Source organism: Capricornis sumatraensis, chromosome 20 (genome assembly GCF_032405125.1).
Source record: "Capricornis sumatraensis isolate serow.1 chromosome 20, serow.2, whole genome shotgun sequence".
NCBI lineage: Eukaryota > Metazoa > Chordata > Mammalia > Artiodactyla > Bovidae > Capricornis > Capricornis sumatraensis.
The window spans coordinates 20,395,209-20,413,511 of NC_091088.1; the positions used below are offsets into that span (position 1 = coordinate 20,395,209).

General features: G+C 52.6%; 2 protein-coding genes across 2 annotated transcripts; one reads left to right on the plus strand and one right to left on the minus strand.

Annotated features, from left to right (window-relative positions):
* Positions 1-1,636: 1,636 nt before the first annotated feature.
* On the minus strand, positions 1,637-8,583 carry CHMP1A (charged multivesicular body protein 1A). Its single transcript, XM_068992126.1, has 7 exons — positions 8,473-8,583; positions 6,177-6,196; positions 4,567-4,644; positions 3,848-3,994; positions 3,464-3,592; positions 2,999-3,186; positions 1,637-2,849 (listed from the first exon to the last, which is right to left on the minus strand). Exons 1-7 carry the CDS (start codon positions 8,477-8,479, stop codon positions 2,828-2,830), a joined length of 591 nt encoding a protein of 196 aa, XP_068848227.1. The 5' UTR covers positions 8,480-8,583; the 3' UTR covers positions 1,637-2,827.
* Positions 8,584-8,631: 48 nt separating this feature from the next.
* SPATA33 (spermatogenesis associated 33) lies at positions 8,632-17,149 on the plus strand. The gene is made up of 3 exons (XM_068992267.1): positions 8,632-8,707; positions 9,072-9,239; positions 16,947-17,149. The coding sequence occupies exons 1-3, from the start codon at positions 8,632-8,634 to the stop codon at positions 17,147-17,149; spliced, it is 447 nt and encodes a 148-aa protein (XP_068848368.1).
* The last annotated feature ends 1,154 nt before the right edge of the window (positions 17,150-18,303 follow it).

Below are 18,303 nucleotides of genomic sequence, written 5' to 3' on the forward strand. Positions count from 1 at the left end.
AGAGTACATCATGAGAAACGCTGGGCTGGAGAAAGCACAAGCTGGAATCAAGATTGCCGGGAGAAATACCAATAACCTCAGATATGCAGATAACACCACCCTTATGGCAGAAAGTGAAGAAGAACTAAAGAGCCTCTTGATGAGAGTGAAAAAGTTGGCTTAAAGCTCAACATTCAGAAAACTAAGATCATGGCATCCAGTCCCATCACTTCATGGCAAGCAGATGGAGAAACAGTGGCTGACTTTATTTTTCTGGGCTCTAAAATCACTTTAGATGGTGATTGCAGCTATGAAATTAAAAGATGCTTACTCTTTGGAAGGAAAGTTATGACCAACCTAGACAGCATATTAAAAAGTAGAGACATTACCAACAAAGGTCCGTCTCGTCAAGGCTATGGTTTTCCCAGTGGTCCTGTATGGATGTGAGAGTTGGATTGTAAAGAAACCTGAGCACCGAAGAATTGATGCTTTTGAACTGTGGTGTTGGACAAGACTCTTGAGCGACCCTTGGACTGCAAGGAGATCCAACCAGTCCATCCTAAAGATCAGTCCTGGCTGTTCACTGGAAGGACTGATGTTGAAGCTGAAACTCCAATACTTTGACCACCTGATTTGAAGAGCTGACTCATTGGAAAAGCCCCTGATGCTGGGAAAGATTGAGGGCAGGAGAATGGGACGGCAGAAGATGAGATGGTTGGATGGCATCACCAACTTGATGGACATGAGTTTGGGTGGACTCCAGGAGTTGGTGATGGACAGGGAGGCCAGGCATGCTGCGGTTCATGGGGTCACAGAGTCGGACACAACTGAGCGACTGAACTGAACTGATGGGTTGAGGACTGTGTTTTCTGGTTTGCACAGGGTGGTGCCCAGAGGTAGCTTCTGCTGTACACGGTGGGTACAGGAACATAGTTTCTGGTTTGTACAGTGCGGGGTGCCCAGACAGTTTCTGTAACACACAAGAAGTGCCCTGATGGTTTGTGAATATGGAAGGGGCACGGAACATCATTGGTGGAGCACATGGGGCGGTGGCAGGGTGGACCAATCTGGTTCTGGCGCACAGCAGGGGCATGCTGTGGTGCTTCACACTGTCCATAAGGTGTACGCATGGGGGCCCACAGTGGGGATGCATGCAGGAAGTGCCTGGGCACAGTTTCTGACGCACAGAGCATGGTGCTCAGAGGTGGTTCCTGTGAGCTCAGGGGGGTAAACAGTGGCCATCCAGGTCAGAGAAACCAGAGGGCCTGTCCCAGACTTGGGGTTGGAGTAGTTTTCTCAGTTGGTTCCTGGGTAATTTAGAGGCCTGAGATGAGGAAAGCTCGTACACAAATGTATACCGATGTTGTTGCGCACTAGGTTTGCAGTTTTTAATAGCAGTTTAAAATTATTTCAGGGTAAAATCGTAAAGAAACTGGATCCTATTGAGTCGGACTGAGCAGGGCTTGGGAATCTCACTCCTCACACTACCCACCTGCCCACTTCAGGAACGCATTAGCCCGTCCTTGGGGCTGGACCACACGCCAAGGGTCCCCACCTCAGGCACACACCCCCACCCTCCTCCACCCTCCCACCAGCCACTGAAACAAAGATGGAAACAGTTCTCAGAAGTCAATCTTTTTCTTTTTACTCAGAACAGCATTTCAGGAAAAGGCAAGCTTTGCTGGCTGCCCTTTGATGAGCAGCAGCCTCTGCCCTCACTGTGTGTCCCGGTGGGGCCCCACCCCTGCTGGGGACACATTTGGGACCCTCTCTGGATCCCCAGCACATGAAAGCCCCAAAGGATGTTGAGTGTAAGGCGAGGTGGTCATCACAGAAGAGAAACCAGACACTCTTGACCCCTTTCTCTCTGGTCTCACACTACTGTCTATAGCTTATTGTTCGGAACACCTGTGGCCTCCAAGTCCTGGAGGAATGAAATGCAGTGAGCCTCGGGAAAGCTCTCCCACATTTCTGTCCTCAAGAGCCATCGCTGTGAGGACGGTTGGTCCGAGGCCTCTGGTCAGCCCCAACCACCAGTGCTCTCCAGCTGACGCCTCCTGTCTACTGTTCCTTCTCTTTTGGCAAAAACAAAAACAGAAAACCCTGGGAGCTTCAGGAAGGTGAAGTAAACTTTGAGAATTGAAGAAAACAGAAACGTGCAGCCTGTCTGAAGCTCCTCTCAGGCTCCCGCACGTCATCTGAACCAGTGCTGCCGCGGGCCCCACTGTGGCTCTCCTATCAGTCCCTCCAGCTTCAAGGTCAACGGCGTGGGCCCACCATGCAGCAAGAGCCCGTCAGGGGAGGCACCCTGTTACTACAATTACGGGAAAAACGTCCCCCCAGGAGGGGGAAGAGCCTGACCCCATCTGGCGGCAGGACCAGGTTCCAGCTGGAGCAGGGAGGTGGGGGTTGGGGAAAGCTGGCAACAGGGAGGCAACAGGGAGCCGCCCCGACCCTGGCTGGCTGACCGCTCCCCATGCATCTGTCATCACGGAGTCTGAAGGACCCATGTCCATGTGGAGACCACTGGCCAGTCCCTGTACATTTCTTAGCGGGTGGTGGATGGAGGGAGCCTGCAGACTGCCCAGCTGGTTGGCCCGGAGTCACAGAAATCACCCAAAGAAGTCACAAGTTTGTGCAAACTCACCCTGCAGGGCACAGACCCACGCCCACACTCAGACAAGAGGAAGAGTCCCAGGGCTGGCAGGTGAGAGGCTGGGAGCAGCGGGGGCCAGTGCTGCCGCAGGCTGTAGGCTCGCTCGGCAGAAAGGCCAGACCAGAGGGAAGGGGAGGCGGTGGCCTTCCCGGCCTTCCCCCAAGCCAGGAAGGGGCGCTGGTGCGGGCTCTGCTAATTCCTCAGGGCGGCCAACCTGTAAACAACAGGACCCTCTGAGGCCCCGCAACAGCACCCTCCACCTCTTCCAGGCCGTCCTAGTTGCCTTCCTCCCCTTCTACGGTAAGCGGCCTGATGCCCCCACCCCCATGCACACATGGGGCTGGGTTTCTCTGCCCCGCCCACCTCCGGGACAGCTGGTCCTCCTGGCTGCGCACGGAGCTCTCGCCCACAGCAGAGGCACCCTCGGGCAGCTGGCTGAGCTGGTCCAGCACCTCCAGGCCGTTCTCCTCCGCGATCTGCAGGATGAGGCTGTCCACCTGTTCCTGTGGCGTGGTCAGCGTGGTGGCCGAGCTCATGGAGTCTTCCATCACCTGAGGGTCGAGTGCTGGGCAGTCAGGGCGCCCCAGGGCTCCCTCTGTCCCTCCAGGCCTTTCTGGCACTCTGCCCAGTGCACACTCTCCAGAGTGCTGGGTCCGGGGCACAGCTGCCTGCAGGGCACCCACCCCGGGCCCGGGCCCCCTCTCCCCTGCTGGGCCTCTGTGGGCTGGTCTGGACTCCACACAAGGAACCAGGCTCCCGGAGGGTGACTGCCCCAGGGGGAGGGAGGGAGCAGACGCAGCCATCACCGGCACACCTGGGTGCACGTACCGACGTGTGTACATCCAGGTTCTGCACCTGCTGCTCAAACCTGTCCATCACTGCAGAGACCTTCTGCAGGTCCATGGTGCTGAGCGCCCGGTCCAGGGCTTTGGTCACCTGCGCCATGTTCTTGGTCACCTGCGGAGGCAGCAATGAGGTGGGCAGGGCCCTCAGGCCCAAGGGGTCCCTGCATGGCACGTCCGCAGACAACACTGTCGATGGAAGAATGGACAGGAGGAGACCCAGGCTGTGACACTTAAAAGCCTTCAGGGCGTGTCTCACACTCTGGCACTTGCCTGACTGTAGAGAGGGAATCCTGGCGTGACCCCAGTCCCAGCTGTACCCTCAACTCCGCCAGCAGGAGCCGGCCGCATCCCCTGGCCAAGCACTCACCCCCTTCATGGTCACGGCTGTCTGCACCTTAGACGCCACGGCATCCACGCGGGACGCCATGCGGAGCCAGTTCACGCCTTCATTCTTTTTGCGGATGGCGTTCTCAGCATACACACGTGCACACTCTACATTCTTCTGCTGAAGGGCCTGAAATTCAGAAGGGAGATGCCAGCTGGGGTCCCGTCCTGGCCTGTCCTGGGACTCTGGTGTTTGGGGGGTGGCCCCTTCGCAGCCTCTCCCCAGGGGTTCTCCTCAGAAATGTCTCAGGAGTGAGGGTACCTAGGACCAGGGCCCCAACCGGCCCCCAGAGAGGATCAGACAAAAGCAAGCCAAGCCCAAAGACCATGGCTGCCTTTCCAGGTGTCCTCTCCACTGCCATGCCCGGCCCCCTCCGCTCCTCCTGGGTCACACACACAATCTGTCCACCTGGAAGAGGCAGAGCTGGGAAGGCCAGCATGGCCAGTGCTGACCCTCCGGGGCACAAGGCTTTAGACCGCACGGTCGGCTGCGTTCCCTTTCTTCCCCAGGGCACCAGATCACTCAGACTGGCCAAGACCCCAGGAGCTACTGCAGCCACTCAACGGCTGTAACCAGTGGCTACAAGCAAGTCCCCCAAGAGCGTGGGTGACCCCAGGAGCCTCCAGCCTCGCCCCGCCCCACGGAGGGTTAGAGCACAGGACCAGCAGGATGGCCCAGCCGGCGTCAGGGCCCACACTCACCTTCTTCACCTTGGCCTGCTCTGCCTTGGAGTCCTTCTCCGCCTTCTTGGCCAGCTTCTCCAGCTGCTTTGCTGTGAACTGAGGTAAGGAGGCTGGGTCACAGCATCAGCCTGCCTAGCCCACTCCCCAACCTCCTGGGCCTCAAGTCCACCCGAGGGACTGCCGCCTCTGCTGGACAATCCGCTCCCCTCCCAGCATCCTGTCCGTGGGCTGTGCCTGCAACTGCCTTCCCTCCACACACAGGCTGGCTGCTGGGGCCTTGGCCCCACCTTCCAGCCTGTTCCACAGAACAGCAGCTGGGGCCCTGTTGAGAAACTGCCCACAGGCCTCACCAGCGTAAACCCCTCCCTCTCTAATATCCTCCTGCCATCTGGCTGTGAAGCAAACAGCTGAACGCTTTGGGGTCTGAGCCTCAGGCCGACGTGTGCCCTGCTCCCGTGGTCTGGCCCATGTAGGTCACCGGCTCCCTAACTGCAGGCTCATGGCCACAGGGCGCTCTCTCCAAAGTCAACCCACTTCCTGGTCATCAAACTCAATCCTGAGAGGCCTTTAAATCAACATCTGCATCGCCTGACCCCTGGACCATTCTCTCTTCCTGCACCGTCCAGTCCAGTAGGCACTAGACACATGTGGCTACTTAAGTTTAAATTACTTAAAATTAAAACATCAGTTCCTTGGTCCTGGGAGCCCCACTCCAGGTGCCCAGTGTGGCTGGCATCAGGTGTCGCTGTGCATAGCTACCCAGGCCGGTGCAGCCCTTCTCCTGCCCCAGCCGCCAGGGCCCTTCCCGAGGCGGCTCCTCGGCCTCCTGTGTCCAGCCTTGCCCGGCGCCCCCACCCCATGCACAGCCTGAAGTACACACTGGGCCACCATCTACTGCTGCTAAACAAGGTCCATTCCTCTGGCCAGGGACCCTGGGACTCACCAGTCAGCTCCAACACGGAGCCCCTGGCGTGACCTCACACACCTCAGCCCTTGTCAGAGTGGCCCCCAGGCCTCTGCTGACTGGCAGGGAGAAGGCTCAGATGAGCCAGGGGAACAAGTAGCCTCCCAGAGGCCAGCAGTGTTCTCTCAGCCAGTGTCACCTGGGATTTCCCATTGTAGAGAAAGGTTTCTTATGTGTCTACCTCCCGTCCTCCGTTCCTCAGGGAAAAGTCCAGGTGGTCCTGACCTGGGAATCTGGTCTGGAGGCCACAGGGCTGAGCCGGTGCAGCTGCTACAGTCGGGACCAGACAACCTCACTCCCTTGCCCTTCAGAGCCCGCGTGGCTGTTCCCTCTGAGGGACTAAGGAACTCTGACAGAGCCTGCCAACACCACCGCAGGCAGGAGGGACACTCGCTGCCAGAAAGAATGCTGTCCCGTGTGTGACTCTGAAGGACGTGAGGCCACCATTTTAAACAACTCATGGAACGTTTACGGGATGCACACACAGTCACCCTCATGGACGAGTCCAAGTGACCCACTTCTGCTCAGCCCAAGAAAAGCCAGCAAGGCGTGTCCCTGACCCCTCAGTCATCAGTCTGGCTGAGCACCAAGTGTGACTCGCACCATCTGTCCCCACTGACAACCACCAGGATAGGGTCAGGGTGAAAGGCTGATGAGCACGTACCTTCAGCTGGAACAGGGTGTCTGCAAAGAGAGACGATTAAGGAATCGTGAGACGACTGAGGAATGTGAGAAGCAGCACCCCTAGCTGATGGGGTCACCACCTCCCCTGAATGTGAAGAGCTGGCATAGAACTGGGCCCTGCAGGGAGGCCCACTCACACCAGCTTGGCACCTCCTTAGCCACAAAGCTCGGGCAATGAGAGAGTTTCCCTGACCCTCTGACACGTCTAGGAAACACTTGGACGGCGCCAGCTGACATTAAGGGTATGAGCGCAGCCTACAGTGAAAACTCAGCATGCTCTGTAATCAGTGGAGCTTTACAAAGGGCCCTTGGGAGTTCTCCCCACTCTAGTAACGTTTACTACTTGTTGTTGTTCAGTTGCTAAGTCTTGTCTGACTCTTTGCAACTCCATGGACTGCAGCACGCCAGGCTTCCCTGTCCTTCACTATCTCCCGGAGTTTGCTCAAACTCATGACCATTGAGTTGGTAGTGCTATTTAACCATCTCATCCTCTGCTACCCCTTCTCCTTTTGCCCTCGATCTTTCCTAGCCTTAGGGTCTTTTCCAGTGAATTAGATCTTCACATCAGGTGGCCAGAGTATTGGAGCTTCAGCTTTAGCATCAGTCCTTCCAATGAATATTCAGGGTTGATTTCCTTTAGGATTGACTGGTTTGATCTTGCAGTCGAAGGGACCCTCAAGAGTTCTCCAGCACCACAGTTCAAAAGCATCTTCAGTGCTCAGCCTTCTTTATGGTCCAACTCTCACATCTGTACATAACTACTAGAAAAACCATAGCTTTGATAGAAGGACCTTTGTTGGCAAAGCGATGTCTCTACTTGTTAACAGTTTGTCATAGCTTTTCTTTCAAGGAGCAAGTGTCTTTTAATTCCATGGCTGCAGGCACCATCTGCAGTGATTTTGGAGCCCAACAAAATAGTACTTGACAGTCTGTTTCTCATGGATAAAAACAGCAGGGTAATGATTCTTACGTTGTAAAAGAGCTGGCCCACAGAGACCACTCTCCATGGGAGCTGCCATTTCTGAGCCATCAAATCTGCAATGACCAACCGGAGACGTGCATGTGCGCACGTGTTACTGGCAAAGTCCCTTGGTATCTGAATTTGCCACTCATCCAAACTCAAGAGCTAGGTAGTTTGGGGTTCATCTTAAAACTATCTCAGTGTATCCCATTCCTAAATTTGGGAAATGATTCTTGAAACTGTTTACCACACTAGCCCAGAATGAAGAAACAAAATCCTAGAACCAGAATCCAGACCTATAAAGGCAGGTGAAGGCTCCCAGCCAAGAGCTCCCCTGGGCCCTGTGCATCTGCCACCCATGAGCGCAGGCCCTGGGCAAGGCCAGGTCGTCTGTGCATCTAGAGCAGGTGGCAGGCAGTGTGCTTCCTGCGGGGGACAGCAAGGCTGTGTTAAGTGTGGCCCAGACTAGGGTGGGAGGGACAGACTCCACAGGGCAAAACCTGGCCCTGGAGAAAAGGGATATGGGAAAACAGAATTCCCTGGGGAGCTGAAGCTGAGTGCGGAAGGCAAAACCCAACGTGTGTGTGCTGGGCATTGGGGTGGGGTGCGTTCATCTTCTCTCTGAGGCAATCTGTATAGAATTTCCTTCTCAACAATGACGTTCCACCTCTGTCACACCAGCACTGAAATATTCTAGCAAATGTACCTATCTTCACTTTATCACAGATGCTTCCTGTTCCTAGGCAGAGCAGAGCAGAGAGCCCTGAGGTGGTACTGCTGGCAGTGGAGGACCAGACGGACGACCAAGCCGCCTGGGGCCTGCGCCTGCACGGACTCCCTCCCAGCCTCTGTTTTCCCATCTGCGGAATGAGATGATACGGTTCCTACCTCAAGAACTTCTGTGCCTGTACCTAATGAGGAATTTTTGTCTTAGCTCTTATTTCTCTTGATAGTGTTCTGGGGACACTGGTACAACTGCCTCCTTTTCGGGTGCCCTCTGACCCGGAATCCCAGGGCCCAAAAGCCTGATGTCCCTCACCAGTACAGCAGCTTGGCAAGCGGAGGGTGGGGCGGGGGCAGGGGCAGCCGGTCGCTGGGGAGAGGCGGAGAAGTGGGCGGGGATCAGGGAAGGGGCTCTGGTATCCGAGTTCTGGGTCGAGGTCCCGGGTTATGGGGTCGGGGACTGGGGTCCCAGGTTCAGGCCCCAGAGTCCGGGGTCGGGTTTCAGGGTCTGGGATCGAGGCCAGGGGCACCCGCCTAAGCCCCGCCCGCCCCGCCCCGCCCCGTGCAGCCCCGGAGGGCGGCGGCCTCTCACCGTCCATGGCTGGTCCGGGAGCGGCAGGCCTGGGGAAGACAGACCGACAGGATCTTCCAGCGGCGTCAACAGAACCGACCCCGGCTGGCGAGCGGACCGGAGGGCTGGTGGGCACTTCCGGGTCGCACCTATTTCCGGCTGCGGGGCGCTCTCGCGAGAATGGGCTGGTCCCGCGGGCGGTGGTGTTACCGTGGTGACCGCGCGGGCTTGAGTGGCTGCTGTCGGGTGTCTGTGAGTCAGTGGGCAGGGCGCCCACTAGGTGCAGGAGCTGGGACTGACGCTGGTGGGGGCCTGGGGCGGTGGGCTCACCTATGGGCCTTTCCAAAAGCAAACGCAAACTGGGGAAAGGTAAAGGGCCGGTGGCCCGCGATCTTCCCGGCGCGGCCCCGCCCCCGTAAATCTTCCAGCGCCGGGCTCTCTCCGAGGACGGTGCCTCGGGGACCTTTTCATCGGGGGAAGTATCCATATGTAGGGAAATGGAGTGCCCCAAGTCTTTCAAGCTATCTTATTTCATTCCGAACAGAGCAGGCAACTGAAGGATGGGGTCCATTGCCCAGACTCAGTAAAATAGATTCAGTTAATTGTACATGTATTTTCAGATGAGGAGTCGAAGACCTGGCGCACTTACTTAGTCTCAAAGGCTGAGGAAAGGCGGGTGGACAGACCTTCACAAGAGTCTAAGAAGCCTCCAGACACCAAGCCTGAGGAGAGCTTCCATGGGGAGAAAGGGGCGGCTAAGCGGCAGTGGCCTTCATCTGAAGTGGGAGGTAGGACAGTCCCGGAACCAGACGTGTATTTGAGGATGGGGCGCACAGGAGCCTGCGGTGGGGTGCTAGTAGCAGGGGGGCGTGCCCTGATGATTGAGAAGGTTTGGGGACCTTTATCTAGGAGGTAAATATGAGAGTTCTCGTGAAAAATGTAATAAGTTTGCATTTAAGTTTAATGTAATTGGTTTTTAAGTTTCCAAGTGGTAGCTGCGTAACACACAGCAAGGAGGGCCAAGCCATGTGCAGACCCAAACCAGCCTGTTGTCCTCCCGAGGGCTGCACACCTTTGGCCCCCCTGCCACTCCCTCCGCATTCCACAGACTGGAGCCTGAGCAGCTACTTTGGCGCCGGGGTGGGGGTGGGGGTGGGGTGAGGGGGCGCTTGTCGGAAGTAGTGGGGCTGTGCCGGAGGACTTGCTGTCTGACAGGATGTGGGGGCAAAGAGAGGAGCCACGTGGGCTTTGGTGACCATGAGAGTGGATGGCCCCGTGCATCCGACAAGGAAGCTCAGGAGGAGAGAGCAGCTGGGTACGGAGCTCACACTGAGGCCCCTTTGGGGTCATCAGGAGCAGGAAACCGTTTGAGAGGAGCATGCCGGCCATGGGAGCGAGGCCTGGGCTTCAAATTCCAATTCACGAGCTCTTATATAAGGCAGGAAGGGCCAGCATCCTAGGGGGAGGTTTGGAAAATTGCTGCCAGTCTGTCAGGACGCTTTTGGCCACCGGTCACAGAAGAGCTTTACTACCAAGGGGCTCAGTGTCCTCCAAGTAAAGGAGAGGTCAGAGGCTGGGCCCTGGGCGTGGCAGCATCCAGGATTGTGTGTTCACACTTGGCCACCCTCAGTGTCCATGGTCCGCAGAGGGCTGGACAGCTTTCAGTGGCATGCACACAGACTATGTCTCGTTTGTGAGAGGTGTTATCGTGCATTAGCAAGGGAACCGTCCCTCAGAGGCCTGCGTTCCCAGCTCTCCAGTACGGGCTGGACCTGTGCCAGCAAGGAAAGGTGTGGCCATGTGCGTCACACCCTCACTTCGGGGGCAGAATGAGGATGGAGTTCCCAGAAAGCAGGTGAAGAGTGCCGTCTCACGGAACATACCCCTGGCACACGCTGTCCTGGGTAGCACACCCTGTCCTGGGTAGCACACCCCAGGGCAGATTCGAGTGAAAGAAGCCAGGCACAGATCCTGCTCTGCTTATGTGAAAAGTCCAGGAAAGTCAACTCCATTTGGAAAGAGCCCGGGCCAAGGGTGGGCACAAGGGCTGTTCGGAGAATGATGGAAATAGACTTAAAAACTCAGTCAATGGGTGCCCAAGTTTGAAAGTTTACTAAATTCCATTGAATTGTATGCTTTACACAGGTAAGTTTCATGGTTTTTAAATTATACTGAATCAAGTTGTTAGGAAAGGAGAACTTGTTGGCAGTGTTGAATGCTGCAGAGAGGTGGAGTGAACCCAGGGAAGGCTGTTGAGTGAGACCAGCCGCTGCACTTGGTGGCCTTCGTGGGAACCAGGACTGAGGTTTGCCAGGATGACCACCTCGAGAAGGGCAGGGGCATCTTCTCATTCACATTCTTTTTTTTTTAAATAACAGTTTTTATTTATTCATTTATTTGGCTGCTCTGAGTCTTAGTTGTGGCATGTGAGATTTTTAGTTGTAGCATATGGGATCTAGTTCCCTGACCAGGGATGGAACCTGGGCCTCTGCCTTGGAAGTGCAGAATCTTAGCCACTGGACCACTAGTGAAGTCCCAAAATTCAAGTTTTAAAGCTGAGGATTTTCCCTATTGAAAAAATGAAAGTTAACTTAATACTGTAAAAACCTTAGAGAAATGATGAGTTCAACAATAAAAAATTCTGTGTATTATACAGTTAATAAAAATGGGCTTTACTACTGTTGAATGATTTCTGGGCTAGGGTCAGAGGAGGTGCGCTGACTGGAACAGGGCCCATGGGAGCTCGGTGGGATGCTGGAAAGTTCTGCATCTTGTTTGGATGTGGGAAACTGCAGCTGAACACTTAAGAACTGTTCATTGTGTCTGGTGTGAAGTATGCCTCAGAAAACATGGCATGGAATACACATGAGTCCTTGTCTCTTAGAGCTGTACCCCCAGTATTCTGAGTGTAAATAGATGTGCTGGATTGCCAGGTGAAGGAGTGCACGTGTTTTCACAGGTGCTGCTTCCCTCCCTCCCCGCAGGTTCTGTGATATGATCTCAACGCTTCTCCCACCTGTGGGCTCTCCCTCCCCTCTCTAAACCTTTGCAGGTCTGACATTGTCTTGTAACCGGTGGAGCGGCTGAAGTGACTTCCAGGCGGTGGGCGATGGAGGGAGGCAGGGTCTGGCAGGCTCACCTGGGTGCTGGCTGTGCTGCGCCGGCCGCTGGGGAGGCCATGGGGGAGCAGCAGTCACGTAGCCCGTCCCACCCGGGTGATGGGCATGTAAGTGACAAGCCTACAGTGACTGCAGCTGAGCTGCTGCACAGCACCTAGCAGCCTGGTGAGTGGGTGTCCGCCGTGACCAGCCCAGTCGAGCCTTCAGATGGCATTTGACTGTAGCCCCTGGGAAACCACAGTGATAACTGTCCACCTGAGCCTTTGCTCAATACCTGACCCATAAAATGGTGAGAAAGTAGTTATTTCCAGCTGCTGAGGTCAGGCTGAGTTGCTACCCATCAGTGTAGTAAGCAGAACACAGGTAAGTGCGTGCTGTGGTAGAGACCAGGTGTGACCGGGGTTTGTAGTTGTGGCAGCTGGTGATGCAGATGTATTATACTGTGCTCGCTTCTTGCTGTTTCTGTCCGTACTTCAAATTTTATATTAAAAACCCAAAAACATACATTATAGAGACTAAGGCACCACAAGTTGGCAGTCAGCCAGTTCCAAAATGCTGCAGAATCTTCTGGAAAAAAAAAACAAAACAAACTTTTCTACAAATAAATGACTTGAAAAGGAGTTGCTTTATAGGTCTGATCAGGTGGCCATCACAAACACCATGGGGTGGGGACTTGCTTGGCAATCCAGTGGTTAAGAGTCCACACTTCACTGCATGCAGAATGGGTTCAATCCCTTCTCAGGGAACTAAGATGCCACATACCCAGGGAAAAAAAGCAAATCCTATGGGCTTGGTTTAAACCACAGACCTCATTTCTTATCATACTGGAGACTGGGTAGGCCCCCTATCTGTCTGTGTTCCTACGAGGATCCCAGACAGCTGTCTGATGGCTGTGTCCTCACGCGGCCAGAGGAAGAAGGTTGTGGTCCCCTCGTCCTCCTGATCCCTTCCTAAGGGCTCCACCTTCATGACCTCATCTAACCCTAATTCCCAAAGGCCCCACTTCCAAATACCATCACATCAAGAATCAGGCCTTCAACATATGATTTGGGGGGAGGGGGACAGCAACTTTCTGTCCACAGCAGTTACTAGGAGATTTGAGAGACCTATGAACAAAAAGCAGTGTTTGGATCTGGGCTAAGTTATTCTTGAGATAACCGAACTGGGTATTAGATAATAAAAAGTCAATGATAATATCCTTAGATGTAACAGTGCCATTGTGGTGCTAAAAAAAAAAAAAATCCTCATCTGATAGAAATACTGTATTGTATTATCAACTATTAAAAAAATGTGAAAAACCAGTTTCCAAAGATTTACATGCTGCATGATTTTATTTATGTAACATTCTCCAATGAGAAAATGATGGTGATGAGGACAGACTAGGGACTGCCAGGGGTTGGGGTTGGGGCGGTGGAGCGGGATGAAGTGTGGCAGGAAGACGGGCCTTGTGCTATGCCTGGATCTGGTAGTGGCCACAGGTGATCACACGGCTCAGGACACTCAGCACACCACAGTCAGCCCTGTTCTGCTGTCGTCACCCGAGGTGAACAGACGTTCTGCTGCCCGAGGTGTCACCTGAGGTGCTGCCACTGAGGGCAACCGACAAGGGTGCAGGGAGCTCTCTGGGCTACTAGTGCAGCTTTCTGTGAATTGATAGTGTCACAGTAAAACGTTTTAAAAGACATCAAAAGTTATAATAATTGAAATAACATGGCTACCATATAAGAAGAGCAGGTCAGTGAACAGGGAAACACGGACAAGAGTGATTGTGTATGTATCGACATCACCATGTCTGTATATAATTAGAGTATGAGAAAGCTGGCACCAAAATCAGGTGGGAAAAGGAAGGCTTGTATGATAAACTGTGCTAGGAAGATTCCTTAACGTTTTAAGAGAAAACATAAGGTGGACTGTAACCTCCTGCTGTATGCTCTGATAAATTCCAGATGGGTTGAGTGAATATAAAAAGTGACTACATGTACATCTCTACTTAAAATTTTTTAAAAGGTAGACTGACTGTAAACTGATGCGGGCAACTCAAAGGGGAACTAGTACCATCTTCCAGATGACAGTGTGTGGTCATCTGAAAAAAATTTCCTTACTGGGAAAAAAAAAGGTGACTACAAAATATAAGATGTACATTTTATTCTGATTCCTCAATTGGAAACATCTTTCTAAGCCTCAGAGCAAAGACATTACAGATAATACTGAAGGATTTGACTACATTAAAACATCTCCCCAGCCCTCTATAAACAAATGAAAAACAAATAATGGTAAGCTCAAAAAATATTTACAACAGAAACAAGAGGTCAAAGAATAACACATGACAGGTCCAGAGCCCAGACACGTTGTGGGTCGAAGTCAGACTGAAGGCATCTGGTAACATGGGAGGTGGGGTTCAGAGGCCCCCAGATCGCAGTTCTGTGAACAAGGCTGTAGTAGTCCCTGCCCTTACGTGTGGTCATCCCTGTGAGAGGGATGGGGGAGGCTTCCAGGATCAGGTTAGGAACATTTGGTATTGGCTTAACCCAAATGGGGCTTTTCTGGAGCATTCCTGAGCTCATCAGAGAAGCCTTTGAAAAAGGTGAAAGCATCCGAGAGGTGGCTGTGAAGCAGTCAGCTCCCGTGGTTTGAGAGTCGCCAGCCAGCAGGGAGACAGTGCTTTGTCCTTGGCCCACAAAGAAATGAATTCTGCCTACAACCTGAGTGGCTGTGGAAGGTCTCCAGGTTCAGATGAGGACACGACTGGGCTGACAGCTGAACTGTAGGCTGGACTCCAGACCCAATGGAGCCCGTGGTGATGTGTGTGCTCTTTTACGTTGGCCACTAAAATGTAACTTGCAGGCAGTAACTGAAAAATAGTACAGGTTGTGTGCATTAAGAACTGTAAAAAGATTCGTGTTTATAAATGAAGCTTTAAAACTCTGAGCAAGATGCAAGGAGTCTTGTTTTGGGTTAGAAACCTCAGCAGCGTAACGGTGTTAATTCTCCCTTATTCTAGCAAATCAGTGTGACACGCGCAAAAGAGCACAGGTCATTTTGAGAACAGAACCAAATTACCCCAAAGGTCCTGTGAAAGAGGAACAGTGTAGGGATGGCAGGAGGCATCCGGAAAAGTGGATAGAACCGATAGAACCCTCTGACGTGTGAGCGTGTCTCAGTGATGAACTCACAGTGATGAACACGGTGTCCACCGTGCTCCAGTGGGGCCCCCAGAGGTGCTGTGCTAAAGATGGTGGTGGGGGGGAGACAGGTAATCTCACTAGACAACTGAGAAAACAAGTATGAAATAAGTATGAAAAGGAAACGAGTGAATGGTTTTTACAAGTTTGGAGCCGGGGGAGCCTTTTCCAGTCTGATGAACTCTACAACCCATTAAGGAGCAGATGGGTGAATCTGGTGCAGAAGAAAGCTGTAATAAAAAGCCAGGAGCTATCTGTAACATATTTAATAAATCCCTAACAGTGAGTTTCCCAAATATATTAAAAAAAAGCTCACACACAAAAAAGAGGTAAAAGTAGAAAATGCAGAATGATATTCATTCGCAGGAAGATTACAGGGGAGGCCCATGATCGAGTGAAGAGATGCCCAGCCTTCCAGCGTGGGCTGGAGGGGAAGCTCAGGGCAGCTGGCTGGCGACCAGTAGGGGCGGAGCCAGCACTTCCACTGTCACTGTAGCCTTGGAAAAGGTTTAGAAAAACGAAAGAAGCAGGAGCATGTGGAGAAATGTCCCTGGTGATAATCTCTTAGCAAAAATACAAATTAATATAATCTTTACGGAAAGCAATTTGACAATATTGGCTAACATTTTCCTAGTAACTTACCCAACAGGTAAACCTCCAAAAGTTTGTAAGTACCTAAATGCAAGAATGTTCATTGCAGCATAGTTTAACCAGAGAAACTGGAACTAAGCTAGGTTATATTCATCAAAGGGAGCTGTTATAGCATGATGGCCCCCACAGTGAACTCTAGGCTTGCCTGTGCTCAGCCGGGGAGGGTGTGGTCACTGCGAGACTCAGTGTGTGGTTCCAGCAGCAAGTGTGCGTGAAGTGTCTGCAAGAAGCAGCATTCCATATGTAGCTTTTAACCAATGTGGATTATTTTTAAGTGAAATGTTTTTAAAAAATATTTTTAAGTAGTCTTAATATGTAACATACCCGCTCAATTGGTAAAGAATCTGCCTGCAAGGCAAGGCAAATTCAATTCCTGGGTTAGGAAGATCCCCTGGAAAAGGAAATGGTAACCCACTCCAGTATTCTTGTCTGGAAAATCTCATGGACAGAGGAGCCTGGCTGGCTGCAGTCCATGGCATTGTAAGAATTGGACACGACTTAGCAACTAAACCACATTATGTAAAAAAGCTTGTGTAAATTGATATGAAGAAATTATCTTAATTTTAATTCAAAATACGATGAAATGCACATTGACTTATGCTAAAAAGGAGAAGAAAGGATGCTCTTGAGCTGAGTGCAGGCGTGGGCCCCTCGGCCGTGGTTAGAACCATGGAAGCTGTGTGTGTGGCCCTGGATGGCACCCGCATCTTCCTCGGCCACTAGCCCTGGGCAGGTGACAGCACTGCTCTGTGCCTCAGTTCCTTTAGTAAAACGTAGGTGTTAAAGGACCCACCTCAGAAACGTGTGGGTCGCTATTCCGGGGCTCAGAGCAATGTCTGGCACAGAATGGGCTGCTGCTCCTCCTCCAGGTGGCTGAGTTCCTGAGGTGTTAAGTGACGAACAAGCAGGTGACGATGTCTTCTAATTCTGTTCAGGACACGTGTGCGCACAGGGGACACAAAGACCTCTCTGTAGGGCTGAACAGAGGCCCAAGTGGAGGAGCCCCAAACTGGTGGCCTCCAGGAAGCAAGGCAGGAGGTGAATGGTGGAAGCAGTAAGGAGCTTCTGCATTTAAGCTTGTAGCATTTGGTAGTGGTTCACATGCCCTGTGCATTCCTGGAGACTGTAGCGTGTTTGAGGAAATGCTGCGGCCCCAGCTCTATAGCACCCCCACTGATGACGTTCTGTACGAGAGCTTCCACTCCGTTTAGAATCCTGTGGAAACTGTGTCTGAACCTTCACCTGTGGGGCAGACCCTGCCTCTTCCAGGTATCTCTCCTGCGTCTGTCTCTGGGCCGCCCCACAGCTCAGGCTCTGCACAGGATGGTGGGGGTGCCTCTCCTGTTCTCCTCATGGAGGGGGCCCCTCCTAGATTCACCACCTGCGTGTCTGAGTTGTTGCTTGGTTTAAGTTTTGGAATGTTCACTTAGGGTTCTGACTGCTTTCAACCTCGCTCATTTCTTTTCCTGAGCCACAGACCTAATTGCTTTGCTCTGGCCCTAACACAGACTCATGAAATGCTTGGATGTTTTCTTCCTTCTAGAGAAACCTGATGTAAATCCAGAAAAGAAGTTTGCCATCCCACAGATCATCACCACCACACCCTCAAAAGAGACTGTGATCAGCTATGGTTCCATGGGAATGCAGGAGCAGAGAACCATTCAGGAACGGGCTGAGCAGGGTCCCTACTCCCGACACAGAAACCCCAGCACAGTAGATGCCTATAACATAAAGACCACAGAATAAACAGGCACCCCAGCAGCTGTGGTCCCTCCCTGTGCAGTGTCTCAGTGGTGATGGCAGAAGGGCCACCCCATCCTGTGAAAACCTGCAGATGCCCCTTCAGTCAGCAAGGTTCCCCCAGCTCTCCGAGACCGGCAGGCAGCTTGGCAGAGGGCAAGAGTGACTCTGGCTCCAAGAGTGAACGTGGGGTGATCATGAGATGAGCCCTGCTGGAACTGGCTGGCTGCACATCTCGATGGAGAGGTAGCAGGCAGCATCTCTTGCAGTTCTGAACTGAACCCTTCCCGTTCAGGACCAAAGGGGCATGGCACAAGCACCCAGCAGTGGAAGTGAAGGAGGTGTACCCACCTCGGAACCAAAGGTGGGACTCTGAGGTGTCAGGACCCAGAACAGAGAAGGGCTTTTAGCTTGAGTACCACGTGATGTGCAGAATGTGGACGCAGCCCCAGCACTTGGAACGCTGGCTCTGTCACAGCCACCCCAGGGGGAAGGTGAGTTGAGCTGACAACTTCCCCTCTTTCTGGCTGTGTTTGAGAGCTTCTGCTGGGGAGGGGCCATTTGGGGACTCACAGCCTCAGGTGTCCCATCCTCATCAGCAGCCCTCGGGTCAGAGTCCACTCTTCTCCGGGTTGGCTGGAGGGTGTCCTGCCCTATCTGAACTCACATGTTTAGTCTGGTGACAGTGTGTGTCAGCTTTCTTCATTCCTGGAATGATCAGCAGGCTGCATACAGGCTCTGTCTTTGTTGAGGAGGATCATATCTTTTTAGTAGTAAATAGTACAAGTGACTTCCAGTCAATGAGTTTTGATATAACCAGGAAAACAGACATCTCATATTGACATCGTTTACTAACACATTGTTAATATACTCGTTCGTGTTTATTTAGTACATTTATTTATGCAGTCTGACTGACACGAATAAATATACAGAAAGATCAAGCCCATACAAAGGTGAATTTGATCACGGAGGGTCAGCATGCTTCTCCTCCATAAAATTTCTAGTAGCTGTTGCATTTCTATCATTTGACCTAGAAATTGCCCTCCTACCCCTGCCCTAAGCATCTCAAGCATATAATCCAAAAACTTGTTTAGTCTTTTAGTTGTGTCCGACTTTTGTGACCCCAAGGACTGTAGCCCACCAGGTTCTTCTGTCCATGG